The following is a 25,369-nucleotide window of genomic DNA, read 5'->3' as shown; positions in this document are numbered from 1 at the left end:
GGTTTGCTGATGTGTTGTATTTTATTGTCTTGTTCTTTGATCGCTACCTGAAGTTTAGCAACAGACAAGCAGGAAGGGAATATCCGCTAACACCCCATAGCTATTCACCACTAAATTGTCTGTTCCTTTCTTTTTGAACTGGCTCAGATGAACACAGTTTGAGTACTCCACGGCTACTTCGCCAGAGTATCTGTAAAAGTATGAGAGGTATTTTCTCCAAAACAAGAAATGAAAATTAAAACTATAAAATGAAAATGCAGTCTTTCTTTTGCAATTTCATTTTCATATTCTATGTGCAAGAATGCTGCAAAATTAAAAATAAAATGAAATAACATTACTGTATATGGAATTTCATTCTCAAATCTACATGCAAGAAGACTCCAAAAATAAAATGAAATAACACTATTTGCAATTTCATTTTCAGCCTGAATAGCAATTAGAGTGCAAAATGAAAAATAAAATTCAAATAAGGACTGGTGCCACCTGCTGCTCATTGAATTTTTATTTTCCACTTTGCAGTTTCATTTTCAAGTTCTCAACTTGCAAATAGTGCAGGTCAATGGGTGGAGCACCTCGATTTACCACAATTCTTTGTCCTCCATAGTTGCAGCTTCTTCGATCGATAGAATACTTCTCACTTCAACTGTGTTTAATTGTGTTATTTTGATCTTTTCACCACCAAACTGCAAGCTTCACAGTGGAACCGCCTTGCAAAATCCAAAGACCATGCCTAACTTTATTTCTGGCTTTTCCAGTAGTCCTGCTTCTTCAGACAGTTGAGGAAGTGTATGAAATATAATGAGTTTGCTGTTAGTAAAATAATGGTAAGCCTTGGGATGTTTTTGATTAGAGACAGTGTGCCACCACAGAAGAAGAGATTGGGAAACACTACTGTAAAGGGTTAAATTCTATATAATACTACAAAAAACAAAAATACAAAGCATCCCGTTTACACTTCAGTGTAAATAAATGATAAATTATGATGTAAAAAAGGCTATTTTTTGTCATGTTAAATATCATAATTGAATAGCACACTAATTACTTCAGAACTACAGTTATGCATGGTCTTCAGATTTTGTGAGACGGTTTCACTGTGAAGTTTGCAGATAGAAGGTGAAAAGATCAAAATGATGTGAATTAAACACAGTTTTAGTGAAAAGTATTCTATTTATTGAAATGGTTGTAGCTACGGAAAAAAAGGAATTGTGGGAAATCCAAGTGCAAAGCCCCACCCATTGACATGCACTATTTACATGTTGAGAACTTGAAAATGAAAATGCAAAGTGGAAAATGAAAATTCAGTTAATAGCAGTTGGCGCCAGTGCTTATTTGCAATTTACTTTTCATTTTTGCAGCTTAATTCCAGTTCAGGCTGAAAATGAAATTGCAAATGGTGTTATTTTATTTTTCATTTTTGCAGCCACCTTCCATGTAGACCTTGTAAATTAAATTGAAAGTGGTGTTATTTCCATTTATTTTTAAATGTTTGCAACATTCTTGTGCATAGACTTTGAGAATGAATTTGTGAAAGAGAGATTGGATTTTCATTTTATAATTAAAATTTTCCTTTTCAAGCGGTGGGCTGGAGCCCTGCCCAGGGTTCCTTCCCTTTGCCCTGTGTTGGCTTGGATTGGCTCCAGTAGACCCCCGTGACGCTGTAGTTAGGATATAGCGGGTTGGATAATGGATGGATGGATGAAATATTCCTTTTCTACAAAAAATACCACGTATATAAAAAGACCTTAGTGACTACAAAGTGACACACACATTTAATGCAGAGAATCTTTATTAAAGATGTAATGAGGCTCCAAGAGGCTGGGTGCAATGGGTATCAGCTAGCGCCCACTGTTTTAATTTAAATAATTATCTATCCAAACATATCATCCCCAGCCTCTGTCCTTCCTTTTTCTCCTCATAAATAATTACAATGCATAAAACGTCTGTGTGAAAGTAAAGCTATCTGCAACCTTAGAATACTGAGATTTCAAAAATTTTAAAGAACATAAAAATATTATGAATTTGTAATTTTGATACTCTAAATAATATAAATGAATTTAATGAACTTATCAGTAAAATATACTATACATGCTTTATTGCACTTCATCATGAAAATGCTATAATCTCAACATAAATCTTAGTATTCTAAATGTCTAAAGAGCTATCATAATTTGAAAGTATTTTGTGTGTTGATCACTATGGTTATGGGCAGTGCAAGAAGGCGCCCATTTCAGTAGCTTGTAGCGAATAACTACTAGGTTGGAGAGCATGTAGATCATGAAGGATTTAACATGCTACATTAGTTACAACAAAGTTCGAGAAATACTTGTAAATTAACGATTGATCTGATGGAGTTTGTGATGTTCTTAGCATTACGATGCTTTTGGGAAACGTACCTCAAAAGAGTAAGTAAAGATTTTATAAATATATTTATCCATCCATTGATTTCTTACAGAAAGGACGAAGGGAGCTAGTGCCAGTGTTATAGAAACTATTTACAATTTAAGCATTACGTTTGGAAGACTAATGTCTTATACTAGATTAATGAAAAATTGATTAATAATTTAATTACAAAAAATTTAAGAATACATGCCTTTAGATTTAAATATTTATTATTTAATAATGTTAAAAGGTATATCTCACGTAATTATTGGCATGCATGTTATTGGTATCAAAATCCAGATGTGTTATAGAATAGAAGGCTAGCATAGCAGCACAGTGAATCGAGTGCACTCATGTATTTAGAGTTTGCATGTTCTCCTAGTTTCTCTGTTGATGTTCCCTTAGGGTACTCCAGTTTTCCTCTCATATCTATAAAACACACAGATTAGTTTAACTGGTGACTATGTAGTGGCCCAAGTGTGTCAGTGTGTGTGTGATTGGGCCCTACATTAGACTGGCATCCTGTCCAATGCTTTCAGGTTAGGATTCTGTCCTTTGCAAACCTGAACTGGATTAAGTTTCAAAATGCTATGAACATTTAAGAAAATGAACAGTACAATAATCAATACTATTTTGATCTTTATTTAATAAAACCTTAATAAAATACTGTGTTCAATATCTAAACAAATTAATCTATAGTAGAAATATCCTGATGGTATTTCACAGTTTCATATTCAACTAACTAATGACTTGATATTTATTTAATTTTATATAACAAGGTTATTTGATGTCATCCCCTTTGCTTTATACTGTTTACATTGCCTTTTCCCAACATGTGTTTCTTTGTATTTTTCTGTGGTTTAAACAAAATTATATAACATTTAGGAGCAAATATACAGAACAGTAAACCAAAAGCAGATGCTAAAATTGCAAAAAGTTCAACTGCCACTGTGTACTTTCCTGGAGTACTTATATAGGCAGGGATGAATGTGATCCAGACAGCAAAAAATATTAGCATGCTAAACGTGATGAACTTGGCTTCATTGAAATTGTCAGGGAGTTTTCTAGCAAGAAATGCAATGACAAAGCACATAGATGCAAGAAATCCAATGTAACTTAAAACACACCAGAAGCCAAAAGCTGAACCAACAGAACATTCTAGAATGATCTTTGAGTTGTGAAACTTTGAGTTTGGAATAGCATACGGAGGACTTGTAGTTAACCATATAATACAAATTACAATCTGAATGGAAGTACAGATGAAAACACTAGCTCTTTGTTGTGCAAGTCCAAACCATTTCATGACATTATTTCCAGGTAGTGTAGCCCTGAAAGCCATAAGAACAACAACTGTCTTTCCTAAAATGCATGAAATGCACAGGGCAAAGCTGATTCCAAACAGAGTGTGACGCACAAAGCAAGAGATGTTTGTCGGTTCACCAATAAAGGCAAGAGGGCATAGAAAACACAAAACAAGAAACAGCAACAAAAGAAAACTTAATTCCATGTTGTTTGCTCTCACAATCGGAGTTTGTCTGAAGATGGTAAAAACAATCGCAACAGCTATTGTGACACAGGCACCGAAGATGGAAATAAACATTAGTGTTATCCCCATTGTATCTTCATATGACAGAAACTCAATTATTTTTGGCAGACAGCGATCTCTAGCTTCATTAGACCAGTCTTCCAAAGCACATTTAAAGCATTCTATAGAGTCTGTAATAAAAATAAAAACATCAAAATATTTTAAAGTTAGTCGTTTGAGGACTTTCAGCCAATGAATTATTAAACAGAAGTGTGTCTGGAAATGCTACTGGGGCTCCTTTATACCAACAGCAATATGCCTGCATAATCTATCTATGGGAAACAAAGCCTAACATGCCTGCTACAGATAAAAGGCCAGAATCTAACTCTGTGTGTGTTGTCAGGTCCAGTTTCCAGTTAGGGTTGATTAGAAGAATGCACGGTATGAGCATTCTCTCTATTTTAAAGTTAAATTTAGCTCACCAATAAATAATAGGTCTAAGCAGTAACAATTTTCCAAAGCATATATATTGTTATTTCACCCCCCTATTTATCCATCATACAAAGTAATTGTTATCTTCAATTGAATTTTTAACAGATTCCGTCTTCTTTCTTAATTGGATAATATTGTGGGAACATTTTCCCAGTTGTCATTCATTTTCTGATAACACATTCATCACCCATTCATGTACATGTACATATGCTCATAGACCACTGTTAAAAAAACTTTCAAAAATTCTTTATTTAGTGTGTCGAAGCAACACGGAGAGGATTTCTGCACATATATAGTATAATTTCCTTTAAAGGTGGAACCTAATACACGTGTCATAATTCAATATGAGGAAATGTTTTAAAGAATGGAAAACCCGTAAAACTGCTTCTAAAATATAATTGCATAATATAACTTGTTCTCTCTTTTATACCAGAAAACTTTTGGCATGATGGTCACCTAAGATATTTTGTATTTCTGATGATCATTACTTATATACTGTAGGAAAAACTACTATAAATATGATAAAATGTTGTCTGACAATTTCACTGTGTTGTATGGTTATGATGCTATAAACTTAGAATGCATCATGAGTATTAAAAAATGTCTATTCTATAGAAGTATACATGACCTGTATCACTTCAATTACATGTCCAGTACATATGTACATAAATACTATGCATAAGTGCTTTTGTTTACCTGTCTGGTTGCTAATCTCGCCATCAGCACAGGGTATACAATCAAAGCAACAGCTAGGCTGTCCCTTTCGAGGAGCTTTTCTTGAACCAGGCAGGCAGCTGTTACTGCAAACAGACACTGGTGCCTGTTTATGATGCAAGTCAATACACAAATGTTCAAAATCAATTGTTAGTATTAAAACAGAATATATTTTATGAAAATATATATTATATGCAGTTTAATGAATGCGTGTAATATAATTTTAAAAAGCCAAAGAGTTAGTGATTACCATTAAAAAATTGAAAAATAGGTGTTTATTTAATACAGCATACTACCCATATTATACAGTTAAAAGTAAGTGTCTTATCTTTAATCAAATAAAACTGAAAAACTTTAATCAAATAAAATTGAAAATATAAGCCAATATAATTATTACCCATTTTACATGTAGTATAAATTTTTACTGGATTTGATATAGTATAATATAAGCTAAAACACATCATATACAGTATACAAAATACTCTCAATAAATGACACTTAAGGCAAAATTGCTATTTTTGTCTGATACTCAAGGAATTCAGATTTAAAGTGAAATGATAAATATGACAATAGAGTGACACTTTTTGTTTTGGAGTGTTTCTGCATACTATATATATATATATATATATATATATATATATATATATATATATATATATATATATATATATATATATACTGTATATATATGTATATATATATATATATATATATATATATATATACTGTATATGTTTTAACTTTTTAAAAGAACATAATTTATTGATGAAAGCCCCAGTTCAACTCCCAGCCTGGGCACCTCCAGCATGTTCTCCTTGCACTCCCGTTTTACTCACCCATCCCAAAGAAAGGTGTGTTAGGTTAACTAGAAGAATTCATTTGATTCCAACTTTATGCACAGGGTTATTTGGACAGACTCAAGCTGGCCTAATATTTTTATTAACTACCTTTAAAAACTCTAGAACAGTGATGCCTCATAAACAAAAGGGTGTGATGATATTCTCTGTAAGGTGCTTTATGAAATGAAGAATGACAAAAATTTAGTGAGTAATATTTTTTGAATTGTCAGTGTTTTTGAAAGTAAAATCTTTTACCATTACAATTTATCAAAGGAGAGCTAATATTGTAACAAGAAATTGCTCATATTCTCATTTTTCTTGCAGTGTCCTTTTTCCCTTTGTCTTTATTCCTTGATAATAAAGTTGTCATAAAGCTACAAATGTAAAATCAAACAAAATGTAAACAAAGCTGCAGTAACATCTAAATATAAAGTAAACATATAAAGTTATTTTCACAAAATCTACAGTCTTTAACATATATATTATATTTTATTATATATAATATACACATTATGCTTCTGTTTGTACAAAAAGTAACAAGTCAATCTGTATATTTTAGATAATTCTAATACAAGTAATATACATATGCAATAAATACAATTCATCCATTAATTAAAAAAACTAAGAAAATATTTATAGTTCACTGAGGAATCACTGTGGATTAATGGTCAGTTCATCACTATGTACACACTGCCTCTGAGCAAATTTATAGTCATCAGATAGTATAATACTGACATCTTTATGGCATCAAAATGTATTTCTAGTTTTACCTCACAACATTCTAGCTTCTAATGTTTAACATCAAAAAATAAAATGGATTAACCAGTCATAAATGAAGAAACTGACAGTTCCAGTTGCTGGATGACTGATCAGTGTGAATCACTGATTTCAGGTTGTTGTGTGCATACAGTAGGCAGTGCAAAAATATATAGTTAGCTAATACAGTATGTAGAGAGTATTTGACATACTGAAGGTGACAGGCACCAGCAACTCCTTGCAGAAATTCCAGTAACTCGTGGCAGTACCCTCTTCAGATGGGGATATAATACAGTATTAGTTGCTGAATGTAATAAAAGTGACCAGTCTATGTGTGTAACTTACTATATAGTTTTTGCACCTGCTTTATAGTTATGTACATACCATAGCTGTGCTCGATTTTCACTGTATAGCTTATTTTAATATTAATTAATGTATATTATTATTGTAGTATTTCTTGCATTATAACTTCATAAAATACCCAAGCTTAATTTGCATCCACTATAACTTTTATTGTATTTTTTAATGACATATATACTTACTTTACATTTTATTTAAAATGTAACTTTGCTAGCTCTGTAAATTATCTTTTAAAAATGTGTTTTGTTAATGGCACTATATCACATAAAACTAAATACACGTTTAATCACCAGGCATTGTGAGCTTCCATTTTAAATTTTAATTAAGTAACTAACGTTTTGACTTCAAAATATCTGAAAGTACAGCAGTCAGTTTCATATTTCACATTCAAGACACTCATATACCACAAGATATACCGACCTAAACATTACTAATAAATGATAAGGCTGTGTACAAAATTACAGCTGAACCCTGCACACCGAGTTATCAGTTCAACAAATATTAAATCATTTTTTTTATTATTTCTTGTTACTCTACTCATTTTCCAGACTCACTCAATCCCATTTTAATACCCCTGTCCTGGGGCCACTTACTCCAATACATACATTTTGGGAGATAAAAAGAAAACAACCCAGAGAAAAACATTCGGTCAGATATACAGAGGATGCACAGACTCCACAGAGTTAGCATCAAGGACAGGTTCAGAGTCTTTATTCTGGAGCTGTGTGTTGGTCAATGCATCATTGTACCACCCCACTTAAATATCAAAGTAATATTCAATCAGTACATAATTTCTGTTTGTGTGTTAAATTAAAAGTAAAAGTTAAATTAGTTCTGAGTTGTAATTCCTCATCTGTTGGTTGACTATGAAGAATAAAAGTAGTATTGTTTATTATAAACTGCTAGCATTTTTTTGATTTATTGGGTTGCGTCTCTTTGGAGAATTGCCACCACAACTAAAGAGCACCATAACTGTTGCAGATTAATTGTAGATAAACACCTATAACATATTCATACCTTAACATTTTACACTAATTTATGAAGAAAAACATACTTTTTCCTACAAGTGAGTACATTGGCAAAACTGTAAGTAACACCAACCTGTTTTCCTCCATGCCAGAATATAATGGAGTCATTTATGAATAGCTCACGTTCTCCTTCCAAAGCAGCATCATAAAATCCCATTTTAACAAACTGCACAGACCCACCAGGTCCCTCATGCCAGTTTACCAGATCATAGGAAGCAATTGGGTCTCCGTTTTTATCAAAGCTGACCTCCTGGCCAAATGTGGTGAAGTTAACTTCCTTCATGTAATGTAAAAGCTTTGAAAGAAAATAATTCATCATGAGCTTTGCATTTTATAATAAAAAAAACATAAAGTGACATAACAATTTAGACTAATGGAAAAAGTGTACAACATTTCATAATAATAAACAATTACTTACCTGCCACGGGAGTACATTTCGAATATCTCCACATGAATTGTTTGCAAAGGGTCCCTGTCCAGTTTTGCACCCATTCATGTTGCGAAGTGCATGTGCAACAGCATATACTGCTTTGTAGACATTATAAGAGACACGTAACTGGGTGACATCGGTATATGTGTTCTCTACTGTCATCAGATCTTCATGTCCAGTACATGGCTTTCTTGAAGTTGATGCATGGGCATGTAAATTCAAAGAATTATTTAATTTGCAATTAAATATCTCTTCCCAAAATTCAGCAATAAAGGGTAATGAATATGCTTCAGATAAACGTATCCTTGTTAAAAAACTTTTTAAACTTGGAATATCACCTTTCCTGATGGCAAAACCTATTGTCCCAATTAATAACTCCCGATATTCAGACCATAGTAATGTTGCTGTAGCCCAGGCTTCACTTGCTATCCACTGAATATCAGTGATATTCTGTCGTTTAAATTCGTCCAGGATGGGTATCAGTTCACCTTCACCTGTGAAGCCCAAGACCACTTTAGCTGAAGAGCTCCTGATTATGTCCACAACCTCAAGGATCCGCTCCCTCTTATAGGTGGTTGGAAAAAACTCAGCATAAGCAACACACACACCTGACCTTTTGGCTTCTTCAACAAACAGCTGAATTCCAAAACGGGCATAATCAGTGTCCAACCCGATGGCTCCAACCCAGGTCCATTTGAAGTGTTTGACCATCCTAACAATGGCTTTTATTTGGAAAGCATCACTTGGAATTGTTCTCATAAATGATGGAAACTCAAGCTTATCACTTAAACAATTGCAGGAGGCAAAATAGCTGACCTGCAGATCATATGAGGCTAAATTAATACAATATTATTAGAATTTAAAGAAATAATACAAGAGAAAGCAAGACCACTGGAAACACCAACTTTTATTTGTAATGTTATGTATTTAATTCCCCCTTGGTGATCCATACTGTATTGCCTTAAAACTCCAAGATCCTGGGGTCAATTCCAGAACTGGACACTGTCAGCATGGTTTTTGTAAGGTGTGTGTATTAGGTAAATTAACTACTATAGCCTGTCCCTGGTTGCCTGATAGTTGCCTGGGCTAGACTGGTATTCTGTTTACTGAAATTAGTGCTTTGGTATTGATGGAATAGTTTTATACTCAATGTGCTCAATGAAAATATGACACAGGTAACTGATAGATGAATACTACGTCAGACGATTTCAAATATAATCTCCAACTTAATTAATTTCAAGGTCGCGAAGAGTCAAAAGCAATCCCAGTAGACTTAAAAGGTACAGTCAAACTTAAAAGGAAACAATTCAGTCATCGATCACCCGAACCTGCATTGCTTACAGTATATGTGTATGTGTGTGTTTGTGTGTATATTTGGTGGTTATATGTCGTCTGTCTTGTCTAGGTAAGATTTATGTGAGATGGCACAAAACATCAAGAAATTATAAAATAATGCATAAGCAACAAGCAGAAACTAAAAATATTACATGAAATGTCTTACCAAAGGAATCCGGAAATGTCCAATAGTCCTTAGAACAGCTACAGATCGAGACGATCCTGCATCTCCAATAATTGCTTGTGTGGCTGGGTGCCCATTGCCTACACATGTGTAATTATCCACAGATTCGTCCTGCCCATTAAGAAGTACAAGAGCACTCCTTAAGGATGTCAGTATGTGGTCACAGCTATCCATCACTCTATAACCAATTGTAAAATTAGGAAGAAAATTTTGTCTTGCATTAATTTCCTTTATAGCAAAAATCATTGTTTGCATCCAGCGAAATCCTCGTGGACTGTACCTATGAGAAAGATATACAAATATACATATACAACTAATAAAGATTTCATATAACAAAAAATCTCACAAAAAAGCTTAAAATTGCATTTGTGTATTACTTTTTAAATATAAACAGTATCATCCATCATAATTGCAAGCAAAAATATATAGACTTATTACCTGATAGATAGATAGATTTTCCATTATGTTAAACTGTTCAGTACACTCATTTGCAAAAACACACTTTATACATTGGTATAAGGGTATAAGGACAATTAACACATATTTGTTTATTGTTTTGTCCATGCAGGGTTTTGTTATTAGTCAGATAATTCCTTTATATGATCTAGTGATAGGTTACTTACTCACTGCAGGAGGATGGCTTGGGTTTAGCATCAAAAGGTAAAAGATCTGGGTCTGCCCTAAAGTGTAAAGGGAACAGTCCACCAAGAATGAAATCTCCATCCTCAAAAAGATTATCTGTATGAAAGTTACCCAAGAACTTGTATTTTGATTCTTCAGAGAATGTGATTGTTAGACCTTTTATTAAAATAATTACAAAACCTATTATGTTGACTCTCAAAAATGCCATCATTACGCTGAATGCTCTCAAATGAACACTCCCTAAATATATAGTTTAAGCATGATGCACCCTAGTGTCTTGTTACCAAAATAGAAATGGTGCCAAGCATTAATTATTTTCTTTTGATTCTGCACCAGTTGGGAGTTCTTCTAGGGAGTTTTCACAGTAATAAGAATACACTGTTTAAAACACACACTTTGTTGTAGGATTACAGACATTTATATAAAAAAAAATTACACTTATAATAGTGGTTTTTGTTGTTGATGTATATAATAAGTACAGTGTTAGAGGGAAAAATGCATTATTTTTATGTGACAACTGTATATAGTGTTATAATGTAAAATATTAATAGTAAAGGTAGAACATATGTATACAGGTAACTGAATTTTTATTTAATATGCAGGCCTTCTTTAATTGATAGCATCAATTAATGTGTATCCTTCATTTCTGGTCCTGTAATTTATATTAAAAGATAATAAAAAAGAATTGGTATAATTGCTACTGTTGTATATTATATAATTTCCACTTAATATATGAATATTTAAAAAATGAAACAGCAAATTACAACCAAGTAAGCAGCACTTCTAATGCATAACTTCAGTTAATTTTATTATCTTTTAATTGTTTTTTATTTATTTCATTTTTTAAACCTGCTTCAGGTTCACATGTAGCCAGAGCCTGCCTGTGATGATGCGGATTCGGCTCCACGCTCCCATTGCTGTTCAGGAGCCCTTAAACCCAACACCGTCGATAATGTCACCGAGTGAGCTAGACAGTGGAGGCAACAACATAGCAACATAGCAAGGGGATGGTATAAAAAGGTGTATAGTGCTTTTATTTAAAAGACAATCAAAAACAGTGTTCAAATAAATAGTGCAGTGATTCCAAGTTCAATAAATCCTCTTTAATAAAAGCCCTGTGTGCGTCCAGGTGTCCGTGTGTGTGTCTTCTGGTGAAGTGCGCATGCGCGGGGCCACGACGCGCACAGCACCTTGGTCGCACACACACTCGAAACTGGGCACACAGTGAATGGCCTATCCGCGGCAGCGCATAATAAGCAAATAAAGCACACACACTGGAAGCTGGGCACACAGTGAATGGCCTTGCCGCGGCAGCGTATGATAATCCTCTTTAATAAAACCCCTGTGTGCGTCGAGGTGTCCGTGTGTATGTCTTCTGGTGAAGTGCGCATGCGCGGGGTCACACGGCACGTGTTCAGTCTCTTCCTGTGCATTCCTGTGCAGACACACACACAGGCACATGAGAGACAGACACGCACACACACAGGCACGCACGACAGACACACGCACGCACGCACACACACACACACACACAGGCGCGACGGATGCACACATGCACACACACAGGTGTGCGCGTGCATTGTTACAATGTTACTTTTCTTGGTTGTTTATTAAATTTTCAAATGTTCATTTTTTTCCCTGTGCTTGAAACTCATTAAAAAAAGTGTTTTTAGCGAGCAGGTCGTAAGGCTATAGCGCAAACTCTTCCAGTCTTAGTTTTCTCAGTTGTTCAAGGTTTTCTTAGTGCTATTCAATGTTTTTACATTTAGTTTACTATTACACTGTGCATTCAGTAGTATAATTAACTATATTTGTGCTTAAAAACGTAAATAAAATATATATTTACATACAGTTCATACGGTCTGGAATGGATTAATTGTATTTACATACAATCCTATGGGGGAAATTACTTCGGTTCACGACCAAATCGGGTTAGAACCAGAGTTTTGGAATGAATTATGGACATGAGTTGAGGTTCCACTGTATTACTGTCATACAAAATTACAGGCATTTTATGGAAATTCAAACCAGTATTACTGAGAGAGAAAATTAAAGGCACACAATACAGTGACGTATATTACAGCTACATACAATGTCCCTTGCCATTTAATATACAGTGGTGTGAAAACTATTTGCCCCTTCCTGATTTCTTATTCTTTTGCATGTTTGTCACACAAAATGTTTCTGATCATCAAACACATTTAACCATTAGTCAAATATAACACAAGTAAACACAAAATGCAGTTTTAAATGATGGTTTTATTATTTAGGAGAAAAAAATCCAAACCTACATGGCCCTGTGTGAAAAAGTAATTGCCCCTTTTAAAAATCACCTAACTGTGGTGTATCACACCTGAGTTCAATTTCCGTAGCCACCCCCAGGCCTGATTACTGCCACACCTGTTTCAATCAAGAAATCACTTAAATAGGAGCTGCCTGACACAGAGAAGTAGACCAAAAGCACCTCAAAAGCTAGACATCATGCCAAGATCCAAAGAAATTCAGGAACAAATGAGAGCAGAAGTAATTGAGATCTATCAGTCTGGTAAAGGTTATAAAGCCATTTCTAAAGCTTTGGGACTCCAGCGAACCACAGTGAGAGCCATTATCCACAAATGGCAAAAACATGGAACAGTGGTGAACCTTCCCAGGAGTGGCCGGCCGACCAAAATTACCCCAAGAGCGCAGAGACGACTCATCCGAGAGCTCATAAAACACCCCAGGACAACGTCTAAAGAACTGCAGGCCTCACTTGCCTCAATTAAGGTCAGTGTTCACAACTCCACCATAAGAAAGAGACTGGGCAAAAACAGCCTGCATGGCAGATTTCCAAGACGCAAACCACTGTTAAGCAAAAGAACATCTCAATTTTGCTAAGAAACATCTCAATGATTGCCAAGACTTTTGGGAAAATACCTTGTGGACTGATGAGACAAAAGTTAAACTTTTTGGAAGGCAAATGTCCCGTTACATCTGGCATAAAAGGAACACAGCATTTCAGAAAAGAACATCATACCAACAGTAATATATGGTGGTGGTAGTGTGATGGTCTGGGGATGTTTTGCTGCTTCAGGACCTGGAAGGCTTGCTGTGATAGATGGAACCATGAATTCTACTGTCTACGAAAAAATCCTGAAGGAGAATGTCCGGCCATCTGTTCGTCAACTCAAGCTGAAGCGATCTTGGGTGCTGCAACAGGACAATGACCCAAAACACACCAGCAAATCCACCTCTGAATGGCTGAAGAAAAACAAAATGAAGACTTTGCAGTGGCCTAGTCAAAGTCCTGACCTGAATCCAATTGAGATGCTATGGCATGACCTTAAAAAGGCAGTTCATGCTAGAAAACCCTCAAATAAAGCTGAATTACAACATTTCTGCAAAGATGAGTGGGCCAAAATTCCTCCAGAGCGCTGTAAAGGACTCATTGCAAGTTATCGCAAACGCTTGATTGCAGTTATTGCTGCTAAGGGTGGCCCAACCAGTTATTAGGTTCAGGGGGCAATTACTTTTTCACACAGGGCCATATAGGTTTGGATTTTTTTTCTCCCTAAATAATAAAAACCATCATTTAAAAACTGCATTTTGTGTTTACTTGTGTTATATTTGAATAATGGTTAAATGTGTTTGATGATCAGATACATTTTGTGTGACAAACATGCAAAAGTATAAGAAATCAGGAAGGGGGTAAATAGTTTTTCACACCACTGTAGACTGGTCCTACTAATGTTTATGCACTACTGTTCTAGCGCCCGTTATTGTTACGGGCTTAATGTCTAGTAAATAAATAATCCATTAACACTAGAATTACCAGAGCCTACGAAAAAACTCGTAATTCCGTCCCACCTTAAATGGCTTCTTAAATCCCTTCACACCTCTCCGCCAGCGTCCTTTGTCTTCTAAATGTGCTGATAAAGAGAAGCTAGGAGCAGCCGGCTATTCCATCCCCCCACCAATTTAGAACGTGCACGAACTTCTCTCAGCTCATGCCTTGATTGAGTATCTGGGAGTGAAGTGGAGTTTTAGAGTGGAAATAATAGATCGTTATTTGGAACACATGCATTTCATGTCTGTTCCGTTTCTACAGTAATCTGTGTAAACACATTGTAAAAACAGAAACGTTTTTTATATTCTAGTAGTAGATGACAAAATGTAGGCATAAACTATATAATGTATGAAGCCTGAAGTCCAAATATCAAAGAAACATTTTCACAAGAATAACACAACAATTGCGCTTTTATTTAAAAATATAACTGCAAAAACAAAAAGCCGCCTTAACATGCGACATTGACAGCCGTTTATCGTAACTTCTACAGAGCTATAGCGCGTCTGTATTCTGTTTCTTTTGTACTCCAGGGCATGCAGAGGAGAGAATGGTAAAGAGCAGTAACTTCGGCGCTATATGCAATCATCAGACACTCCCCATCTGCCCGTTGTTTTGTTATACTTTTCAATACTTTTTATACTGCTCAAACGGGCATGCTCAAAAAATACACGTGTAATGCCATGAAAAGTACACGCAGACACTTCATTTCGCAAACAAAACAAGTGCACTTTTATTCAAGACTACCTGTATAACCGAAGAAAAAAGAAAGCAAGTTACAGTAGGCGATTGATACGACAGCTTGCATGGTGCAATGCTAAGAAGTGCTGCTTTTCATTCCGTGCTATATAAAATCATCACATTCAAATATTAAAAGTTCCCACACACCCAAGGACCGTCCTTCCTACATTTACGACACGTGTACTTGTTACCGTGCACACAACTCTCTGTGCTATGGTTCCTATTACACTGAATGAGCACCTGACACTGTACTTTCTTCCCTGGGGGAAGGTCCCGCATCAGAGAATTTCCAATTCCTGCATAAATTCACACCCGATCTGACGCTGTTCGTTTTCAAATAATATTGCATTAGTGCGATGATATTTTCACATATATTGTCTCTTTCTTTCAGGTGTGTAATAGAAATAACAGCATAGAGAGAAGTGTGTACATTGCTTCTTACAGGAAAAGGCGATGGAAAAAGTGCACTTGAATAAAAGTGCACTTTTGTTATACTTTTACACCAATATATGTTCCTGTGTTTGAACGACACGGGCAGATGGGGAGTGTCTGATTATTGCATATAGCGCGGTTACTGCTCTTTACCATTCTTTCCTCTGCATGTCCTGGAGTACAAAAGAAACAGCATACAGCAACATGCGGGGACTGGCAGGAACACTCAATAAAACTGAATAAAAAGAAAAGCAAGTGACGGTGAGATACGAAGAAGGCAGCTTCGCCAGCGTTGGTGTGACAAAATCCGGTATGGGCCACTAGTATGCATCGTGGTACACTGCAGAGCTATAGCGCGTCTTTAGTGAAAACAGCCGCGTCAGATGGGGTTGTATGGAGTGATTCTGAACACGACTGAGAGAATGAAAAGTGAATTAAAAAAAAAAAAAAGCTAACCTTTACAGGGATCATAAATTGCACCGGCTGTTACAGACTGAAATCAAATGTATGCTTTTACTCTAAAATATTAAGACTAAGAGCAGTTTACTTCTCAAAACGGAGTGGCGCTGGATAAAACTCGTGACCTTTTGGTTCCCAAGCAGGAACTGATTCTATTGAACCACGGAGGAAGATACGATAAATGGCTGTCAATGTCGCATGTTAAGGCGGCTTTTTGTTTCTGCAGTTATATTTTTGAATAAAAGCGCAATTGTTGTGTTATTCTTGTGAAAATGTTTCTTTGATATTTGGACTTCAGGCTTCATACATTATATAGTTTATGCCTACATTTTGTCATCTACTACTAGAATATAAAAAACGTTTCTGTTTTTACAATGTGTTTACACAGATTACTGTAGAAACGGAACAGACGATCTATTATTTCCACTCTAAAACTCCACTTCACTCCCAGATACTCAATCAAGGCATGAGCTGAGAGAAGTTCGTGCACGTTCTAAATTGGTGGGGGATGGAATAGCCGGCTGCTCCTAGCTTCTCTTTATCAGCACATTTAGAAGACAAAGGGCGCTGGCGGAGAGGTGTGAAGGGATTTAAGAAGCAATTTAAGGTGGGACGGAATTACGAGTTTTTTCGTAGGCTCTGGTAATTCTAGTGTTAAAGAAATGTGGAGGTTAAAAATATACAAACAAAAACAATCCTTTTAAAACGAGGTTAAAATGTTCCATAGGAAGCAGTCTTTAAAAATCAACAACAAGCTTGATGCATCTTTTCTGTTAACGTCTCACCTGCTTCTCCCGCTAGGGCTATGCAGCAGGTGAGACTTTCTCAGCAGCTGCCCTTTTCTCATGCACACATACACAGATCTGGAGACCTTCCGATCCTGGCTTTGGTGTGGCACTCATTCCAGACCAGAGATTTGGACTCCTTAGTCTCCAGGACGCCCACACCAAGGACTGTAACACCAAGCCTCGCGACTCCCGCTGCCTTTCCGGCCTTCTGCGGCCAGTCACCTTTCCCTGGTCACTCCCGCTACCTGCTCGCTCAGCGGGAGCGCCTTCCAACTCCAACGCCTGGGTGTCAGCCTAACACCCAGCTTCCTCGCAGCTGCCCACGAGCGCTCGTTCGCTCGCTCACCACACACTCCGTGTGTCTCTCTTGCACCGACCTGCTTCCTCGCTCCCTGTAACCTCCGTCCTTTCTTCCTTTTCTCTCTCGTTCTTTCCTTTTTCTCGTTCTTTCTGATCCTTCCCATCCCAACCGACTCGCGCTTCTTTTAAACAGCGAGGGGCCATAGCAGCTGCAGCACATTAGCCACAGGAACAATCACGGAAGTGGGTAGTTCCTCACCTGTGCACTCGGTGAGAAACGCCCACACCGCAGATCGCCCCGTGGCTTGCTATGGCCACTACGCCCCCTCATGAAGCCGCCTTGAGTGCGGTCATTATTTATTTAAAAAGAAACGGCCTTTGCTCAGCGAGCTGTGGACCCATAACACCACACTGCCCTAGCCTCTCCAAGGATGAGGATCCAGTCCTTCAAAGGACATATTCACCCAAACACAAAAACAAAGCCACCCACACACACACATACACACAGATCCACACACTCACACATACCAGAATGGTTTACTGTACATCATCTTAACTCTGCACAACTTATCATATGGAAGGAAGAGTATTTGAAGAAATCTAAACAAATATGATTTGAATATCCAAAAACTGAACACAATGTCTAGCTAACAGTTTGAACCCTGATCTTTGGAGCTGTGAGGGGATAGTGTTAACTAACATGTTGTTAGGAATTCCTAGTTTTTCAAAATGAATATGCATTTTTGCGGGGCGACACCTAAAAATTCAAATTATACTATGATCAGGTAATTACAGATTTTATGTTCAGAGGAAAAGCAAATGTATATTAAAAACTTTCAAGATTCTAAGTGAATTGTGGTTGTTGTCACATAAAAAGAGAAAAAAAACTATAAAAAAAGTTTTTCTAAAAAGAATATCAAAATGTCATTACAAATGGTAATGGTGCACTTTCAGTGTATCAACATTGAGAGGTCCAGATCCATTTAATTTTAGATAATGTGGCTTTAATTAGACATAACAAACAATTTTACAGTCTATTTGACACTGGATGTTTTTTTTTGCTTGTTTGTTTAATAAAACCAAAAAAGTGTTTTTTTAAGATATTTTAAAGATTATGTTAGATGTAGTTCATGTGGCAATGAAAACAAACTCAAATTTTAAATTCTGTGGACATATTTTAAAGAGAAACTGACTTGTATTGTGTGTATGTGTAAAGCTACACATTTTTAAAATATTTCAACACTCTCCAAAAATACATGGAAATTTTCAGCATGTGGGAATCTTATAAACATTTGTCTTATTGTTAAAATCAATTGCCTGATGTCACATCATTCCAAATGTTAAACATTACTACCATCTTAATCATTTTGTATTCTTCGCCTGTTTTTCCTTCCCATTAATATGGCAATTATCTATTATAAATAAATGATAAATGGTGTCTCTGAATTAAGGGCATGTGGGGTCTGTGCGGTGATTATTAAAATGTGTACAGTGTACAGTGAATGTGAGTATCACTACCTTACTTGAAAAGTCTGTGTTTCTTGGCATAATTTGATTTATTATCAAAATGTTCATAGCAAACTTAACTGAGTATAATCATAATAATTTTTTCTAATTGTACATAATATTCACAATGCAGTTTCTTATATAGAAAGTATGGAGTATGCGAAATTTTCTTTGTGCCTGGTTTTTCAACTCTGTAGTGTTCCAAGAATACAATTGCTCTTGTGTACAGTAAACCCTTATTTATCACGGTTAATCCATTCCAGACTCTACCACGATAAATGAAATTCTGCAAAGTAGGATTCTACTTATAAATCGAATATTTTCGCAGTTAGAGCATAGAAAACCTGTTTACGACCTTCTAAACACGTTTTTTAACATTATTAGAGCTCTCTAGACATGAAATAACACCCTTTAGTCAAAATTTTAAACAGTGCTCCATGACAAGACAGAGATGACAGTTCTGTCTCACAAATAAAAGAATGCAATCATATCTTCCTCTTCAAAGGAGTGTGCGTCAGGAGCAGAGAATGTCAGACAGAGAGAGAGAGAGAGAGAAAAGCAAACAAACAAAAATCAGTAGGGCTGTTCGGGCTTTTAAGCATGCAAAGCCCCGCCGGACAAAGCAGCTGCAAGGAAGGGAGCAATGTGAAGGTAGTCTTTTAGCATTTTTTAGAGGAGCATCCGTATCCTCTAGGCCAGTGTGCAAACAGCCCCTCCGTCAAGAGCAGAGAATGTCAGAGAGAGTGAGAGAGACAGAGAAAAGCAAACATTTAAAAATCAATACGTGCTGTTCAGGCTTTCAAGTATGCGCACCGCGCGGGAAGCATATCGTATATCATTGAGGAGTTTTATTTAATACGTAATACGTGCTCTGATTGGGTAGCTTCTCAGCCACCAATAGCGTCCCCTGTATGAAATCAACTGGGCAAACCAACTGACGGAAGCATGTACCATGAATTAAAAGACCCATTGTTCACAGAAATCCGCGAATCAGCGAAAAATCCGTGATATATATCCGATGGAGTGAAGCCGCGAAAGTCGAAGCGCGATATAGCGAGGGATCACTGTACTTATTCATTTATCCGTTCCAACACAGTGGTCAGTACATCTGCTCCTATATACTGTATATATGGAGGCACTTGTGAGGTCCTATGGTTCTTCTCGACCCCTCAGATCTGCTGAAGAACTGCATATGGTGATGCCGTCTTGGCATAGAATCAAATCTCAGTCCAGTTCATGTGTAACTCCTGGCTGGTAAAATAAGTGGATCACCTCCATTCGAAACTCTGACTCTCTCAATGTTTTCAACAAGCATCTGAACACTATTCTTGTTTGGTAAATTTCTAAGTGAAAGCTGTTAGTTTTGTATATCTGAGAATTAAAATTAGATTTTCACTTGTGGAAGTCAGTTTTGTATCCTTTTTCTGTAACACTTGTTCTGTGCAGCCCCACTATAATTTTTGTTCAAAAAATGTCACTGTAAATGATTAATGTTGTTTTATCTATTAAGCAGTAAGTTGCTATTGTTGCAGCATACTTGCTCTACACATTATTTTTCTCTATTAGTTTGTGCATTCAAAAGATATTAAGTAAGCATTCAGTGACCTGTATCTTTACCTTACAGCATCATTTGCGTATTTCAAAGCTGTGAAAGTTTTAATCAGAATAAAGATCTTTTTTTTTGGAGTCTTTAAAATGCATGTAGTTATCTTGTAAATGTAAATATAAATGCAAAAAAAAATGTTTATTTTCAAAGAACATTGTTTATTTGTAGCATGTATTGAAGGTTTACAAAATGAATATTGTGTTGTAAATGTCCTGGGGCCTCATGCATAAAAGGTGCGTACGCACATAAATATTGCATAAGAATGTTTCCACATTCAAATCGCGATGTATAAAACCTATACTTGGCGTAAAGCCACGCACTTTTCCACGGTACCTCATACCTTGTCTTATGCAAGTTCTCTGCTCGGTTTTTCAGACTGGCGGCACCCAGCATCAAAGCAGTGCTACTGTTCCTGTGTGGTTACTCTTTTATTTTCCTGACGCGGCTTTATAAATACACTGAAACTAGCCGCATATTGTTTATTAGTGTAAAGCATCTGATTGTAATTGACTTGAAACAATATAATGGTCCAGGGAATAGCCATAGTATTCCAAATACCATAACTGCTTTAGCGTTGTTACTCTCACTCACCTTCTTCTTCTTCTTCTTTCAGCTGCTCCCGTTAGAGGAGTTGCCACAGCGGATCATCTTTTTCCATATTACCTCACTGCACCACTCGGAGTATTTATATCACTGTATCTCAGTGGGGAATCACAGCAGCACCTGATCGGAAAGAGAATTATCGGTATACAGTATCAAGCACACGCTGTCTCAGCCACGGCAAAACGTTTCAAAGCCTTTTCTGTACGGACCTCGCGGTTCAGAAACAGTTTCATCCCAAGAACTTTAAACACACTCAATCAATTGCTCCTTGTAGAACTGTTTGTACTTATAAGTACAATCACCCCACTGTAAACTTGCACTACAGTTATAATATTACACAACCTGAGCCACTTTATAAAGCGCGTATTTACATATGATGACAATATCATTTTTAAGATGAAGTGCAGCAAAATATGTTTATTATATTATACAGATAAAACTTTAACTTAATTTAAATAATCAATATTCTTCACTGGGACGGGCGTGAAGGATAGAATAATTAAACATGTACTATAAAGATGTTTCAATGTTCCTTAAACGTTTTGAAGAATCAGCACTTACAGATGGCTTAAGTCTATTACAGAGCTGATTGTGTGGCGATCGGTTACTTGGAAAAAGAAAAGTAAGGAGTGCAGGGGCGGCCACGCCAATATATATTGAATATAAAACAGAAAGAGAAAATAGCGACACAGAAATTTCGACAAAAAAACGCTTGTGTCATGAGCACGAGGGGGCTATGCAGTGCCCGCAACGGACGTGGCCATCCACCATGCATCAGATACCATATTGACATTGGCGGCGAAGGGGCCACTGATTCTTTCTCTGCCCAGGGCCGCCACAAGCCTATGAGTACAGCTGCAATAAATAATTTAATCGAAGGTTGCACACAATCACTGCGCCGTTAAACCCATGTTTAATAACATGCTTTAATTCCTATCATCATGAAAATATCACGTATACATCTCAGTATTTTAGTTATTCAGAGAGCTGTAATATCACGAATGTAATGGATTCTGTGTCCAGTCGGTGGAAGAGACCCGGTTTTAAGAAGCAAGTAGTGATTCACACACATAGAGCACATAGACGATCACATATAAAACAAAGTATTTGACGTGCTACTTTAATTACGATGTGATTTGAGAGACTGGTTAATTAAATGATTTTAAGGTGAAGTTTATGATGTTCTACTTTAATGACAAAATCAACAACATGATTAAAGTGGAATTTCGATATTGAAGTTGACATTTTGTGCTTTTTCCCCACTGTGTGCCTTTTCTTTCTCTGTACCCTAATAAGCTTTCATATGACATTTAGACGGTGGGCTACGACTCGCCTTTTCATGGCGACTTTGATATCTGACAACTTCTTTTTTATTGAGCTTTCAAGTTTCTCCAACACGCTATGTCACTCGATCAACTTCCTTTTGTTGATTATACCATGGTTTAAATAAACAAATAGTATGTTTTTCCTTTGCCTCCACTTTTCGCAGTATTCGCTGAAATTCTTATATTCTCCCTCGTGCTTTTTCCATTGTCTTTTCACAGAAGGCTGAGCTTAAGGGCGATTTATATTGATTTGCATTTTCAAAGAGGTGTAATTCTGGGAGGAACTGGGGTGGGGCAGAAGGCGTGTGCACAAGCGTCACTTTTCACACTGACCGGAATTTATGGAGTGGAAGAACGCGGAAGTTGGAGTACGCACAGATTCCTGCATCTGGATTTTTCTGTGCGTAAGCACATTTTGGCTTTTGTGCTTATGTCATGTTATAGTGCAAATTTTACGCATGGCGTTATGCATGAGGCCCCTGGAGTTTTCAAAAATCTCCTAAATAGTACTACAAATTCACAATATTCTCAGCCTGAAAAGACAAACCAATTACCATTATAACACTGTTGATTCAGTGGTTAATGGATTTATTTCTTCCTAGATCTATACTGCAATTCAGGCTTAATAATTTGCAGCTTGGGGTGTCTTCCTCAACTTCCCTCAGCTCTGGAGCATAGTCCTTCAAGCAATGGGTCGCTGGTTGCCACCTTTTGGTTCACGCAGGAGTGTGACTCATCTGCTGTATTCAATGGGAAAGGGCTGCCTAAGGTTTATGAAGGGTCTTACGATGGGTTGCCACTGACAAATAAGAAGCATACAAAAAATTCTTCACATGTCACACTATTGTTTGAATTTTTCTATGAAGTAAACTTAAGCTACAGAACCTTAGAAACTTTGGACAAATGCAGCTACAATTTTTGTCAGAAAGTAAAAAAGTTTAAGCAATTGAAATTGTTCTTCTACGACTCTCAGTGGCGATTCAACAAGGGGATCCTGCTTCTCCCCTCATCTGATGGTTGTCATGGACTGGATCTCAAAGACACTAAGAAGGGTAAGATTAGGTCATGAGAAAAAACAAAGTTTAAGAAACACTGCTCTGGAGAATAACAATTATAATAATATGTGTCTTTCTTTATAATCAGTGAGTTAGCGTACTCATTAAGTTTCTATTTGTATTACTTACATTCACATTTTAATAGGACACACTTTTTGCAATAAATTGTGCCAAATATAAAATTGGTCTCTGCATGTCTGCAAGACCAAAGAAGAGTTAATGTAATGTAATGCGCTTAGTTAATTGGACTTTTGATTAAGATTCACTATAATGAGAGGAGTCCATCAATGTCCTGAAGTAAGAGGGGAAATGTATAAAATGCTTCTTTATTTGGGAGGCCGAAGCACATCAAGTCAGCAGGCCAGCTATTATGCCTATGTAGCTCAGCATGAAGAATGTCACTAAATAAACAGTTACAAAAAAGACTCCACCACCGGGAGTTTAAGTTAAAGAATATGATTTCAGAATTTCCCTCTGCAAATCAAAAAGTTAGGCATATGAGAGGTAACCTATATTAAAATGAGCAGCTTAAAGTACATTGCAAGGTGGGACATATAGCAGTTAAGTATCAAGTGATTAATCATCACAATGGCCACTAAGAGGTTGCTTGAAGAATGTTACATTTGTTTTATTTTATCTGATGGTTTGCATGAGCTTAAACTCTGTCCAGTATTGGAAGAAAAAAATACCAGAATACTTAGCTGAAAAAAGGGATTATGATCATTTGATGACAAGACGAACATTATGCAGTAGTAAACAAGAGTTAAATATGAATATTTGTAGAAGAGATAGGACCATATAAAGAGAAGGTCATGAGAGACAGGGACAAGTGGAGAATGAGGAAATAAAATTGAAGAGATAATGATGAAAAAGTCCAAAAAGAGAAAAAAAACTGAACAAAAGAAATACAAGAATTTGAGTGGGGACTTAATAGAATCAATTATAGAGAGAGTAATGAGTACTAATGATAACAGAGATTTTTAAAAGAACTTAAACAAAGCAAATACCAGGTGAAATCGGGAGAATACTGGAGCAAAAAAATGCATTGTTTCAGTATAAGAGATTATGTAACAAACAAACTACAAAATGTCTGACTTAACATCACAAATTAAGAAATTAATCAATGCATAGTAGATCTGGATGGACAAAATAAATAATATGGACAAACTAATACTAAATAAGAAAATGAAAGAGACAGAAAAAATGTAAAATGGGAGATGTTTACAAAGATTAAATGAGACAAATGTACATAAAGTAACAACTGGGCAACAGAAATTAATTTTTGGCGTTTAGGTAAAAGAAGGCATCATACACAAAATGAGAAGGGGCTCAGAAGTATTTCTTTAGGTAGTAAAAAAGTAAACATTTTGAATAGATATCCATAAAACTGTATCCATAAAATTATCGAAATATACTGAGACATTTAAAAAAAATACAAATTTTATTTATATTACGACGTATATAACAGATTTTATTTTTCATAAATTGTAATATGTAATATGTAATTTAACTACTTGGCATTCTCTAATATATTTGATTTTTAACTTAGGGTTGAAAGGGACTGGGGCCTACCACAACAACACCATGCACAAGGCAGAGAACAGTCATGCACAACTCATTTACACACACACATACTCAGAATCCGGATAGTGGTATGGGAGGCTAAGGTGAATTCACCTGTTAACCTAACACAAACGTGTTTGGACATTGGAGTTAAATAGAATACCACCAAAGGAAAAACATGCACGCAAGGGGAAAACAACAGACAGACCACAACCAGGTGCAAGATTCAAACTTAGAATGCTGGACTGGTGAGGAAGCAGCTCTAATAATCGTACCACCATGCCACATTATATATGCAACATACAATTATGAAAACTGTGTATAGGATAAGGGATATTATTAAATGTAAAGAATTCATGCATATTTTGACATATGGTTATATAAAAATACTATCCTTAAATGAAAGGAGAATTGATGTTAAAGATGGGCTTTTTCCAGTATTAAACATAAACAACTGAGAATTTATAATTTATCTACCTTTATG

General features: G+C 36.1%; 1 protein-coding gene across 1 annotated transcript; it reads right to left on the bottom strand.

Moving 5' to 3' along the window:
* Positions 1-3,169: 3,169 nt before the first annotated feature.
* LOC120531163 (extracellular calcium-sensing receptor-like) lies at positions 3,170-10,892 on the bottom strand. Its single transcript, XM_039756368.1, has 6 exons — positions 10,666-10,892; positions 10,025-10,322; positions 8,512-9,339; positions 8,167-8,388; positions 5,093-5,216; positions 3,170-4,095 (listed from the first exon to the last, which is right to left on the bottom strand). Exons 1-6 carry the CDS (start codon positions 10,890-10,892, stop codon positions 3,170-3,172), a joined length of 2,625 nt encoding a protein of 874 aa, XP_039612302.1.
* Between the last annotated feature and the right edge of the window lie 14,477 nt (positions 10,893-25,369).

Source organism: Polypterus senegalus, chromosome 1 (assembly GCF_016835505.1).
Source record: "Polypterus senegalus isolate Bchr_013 chromosome 1, ASM1683550v1, whole genome shotgun sequence".
NCBI classification, from domain to species: domain Eukaryota; kingdom Metazoa; phylum Chordata; class Cladistia; order Polypteriformes; family Polypteridae; genus Polypterus; species Polypterus senegalus.
This window is presented reverse-complemented; position numbering and strand designations above follow the sequence as displayed.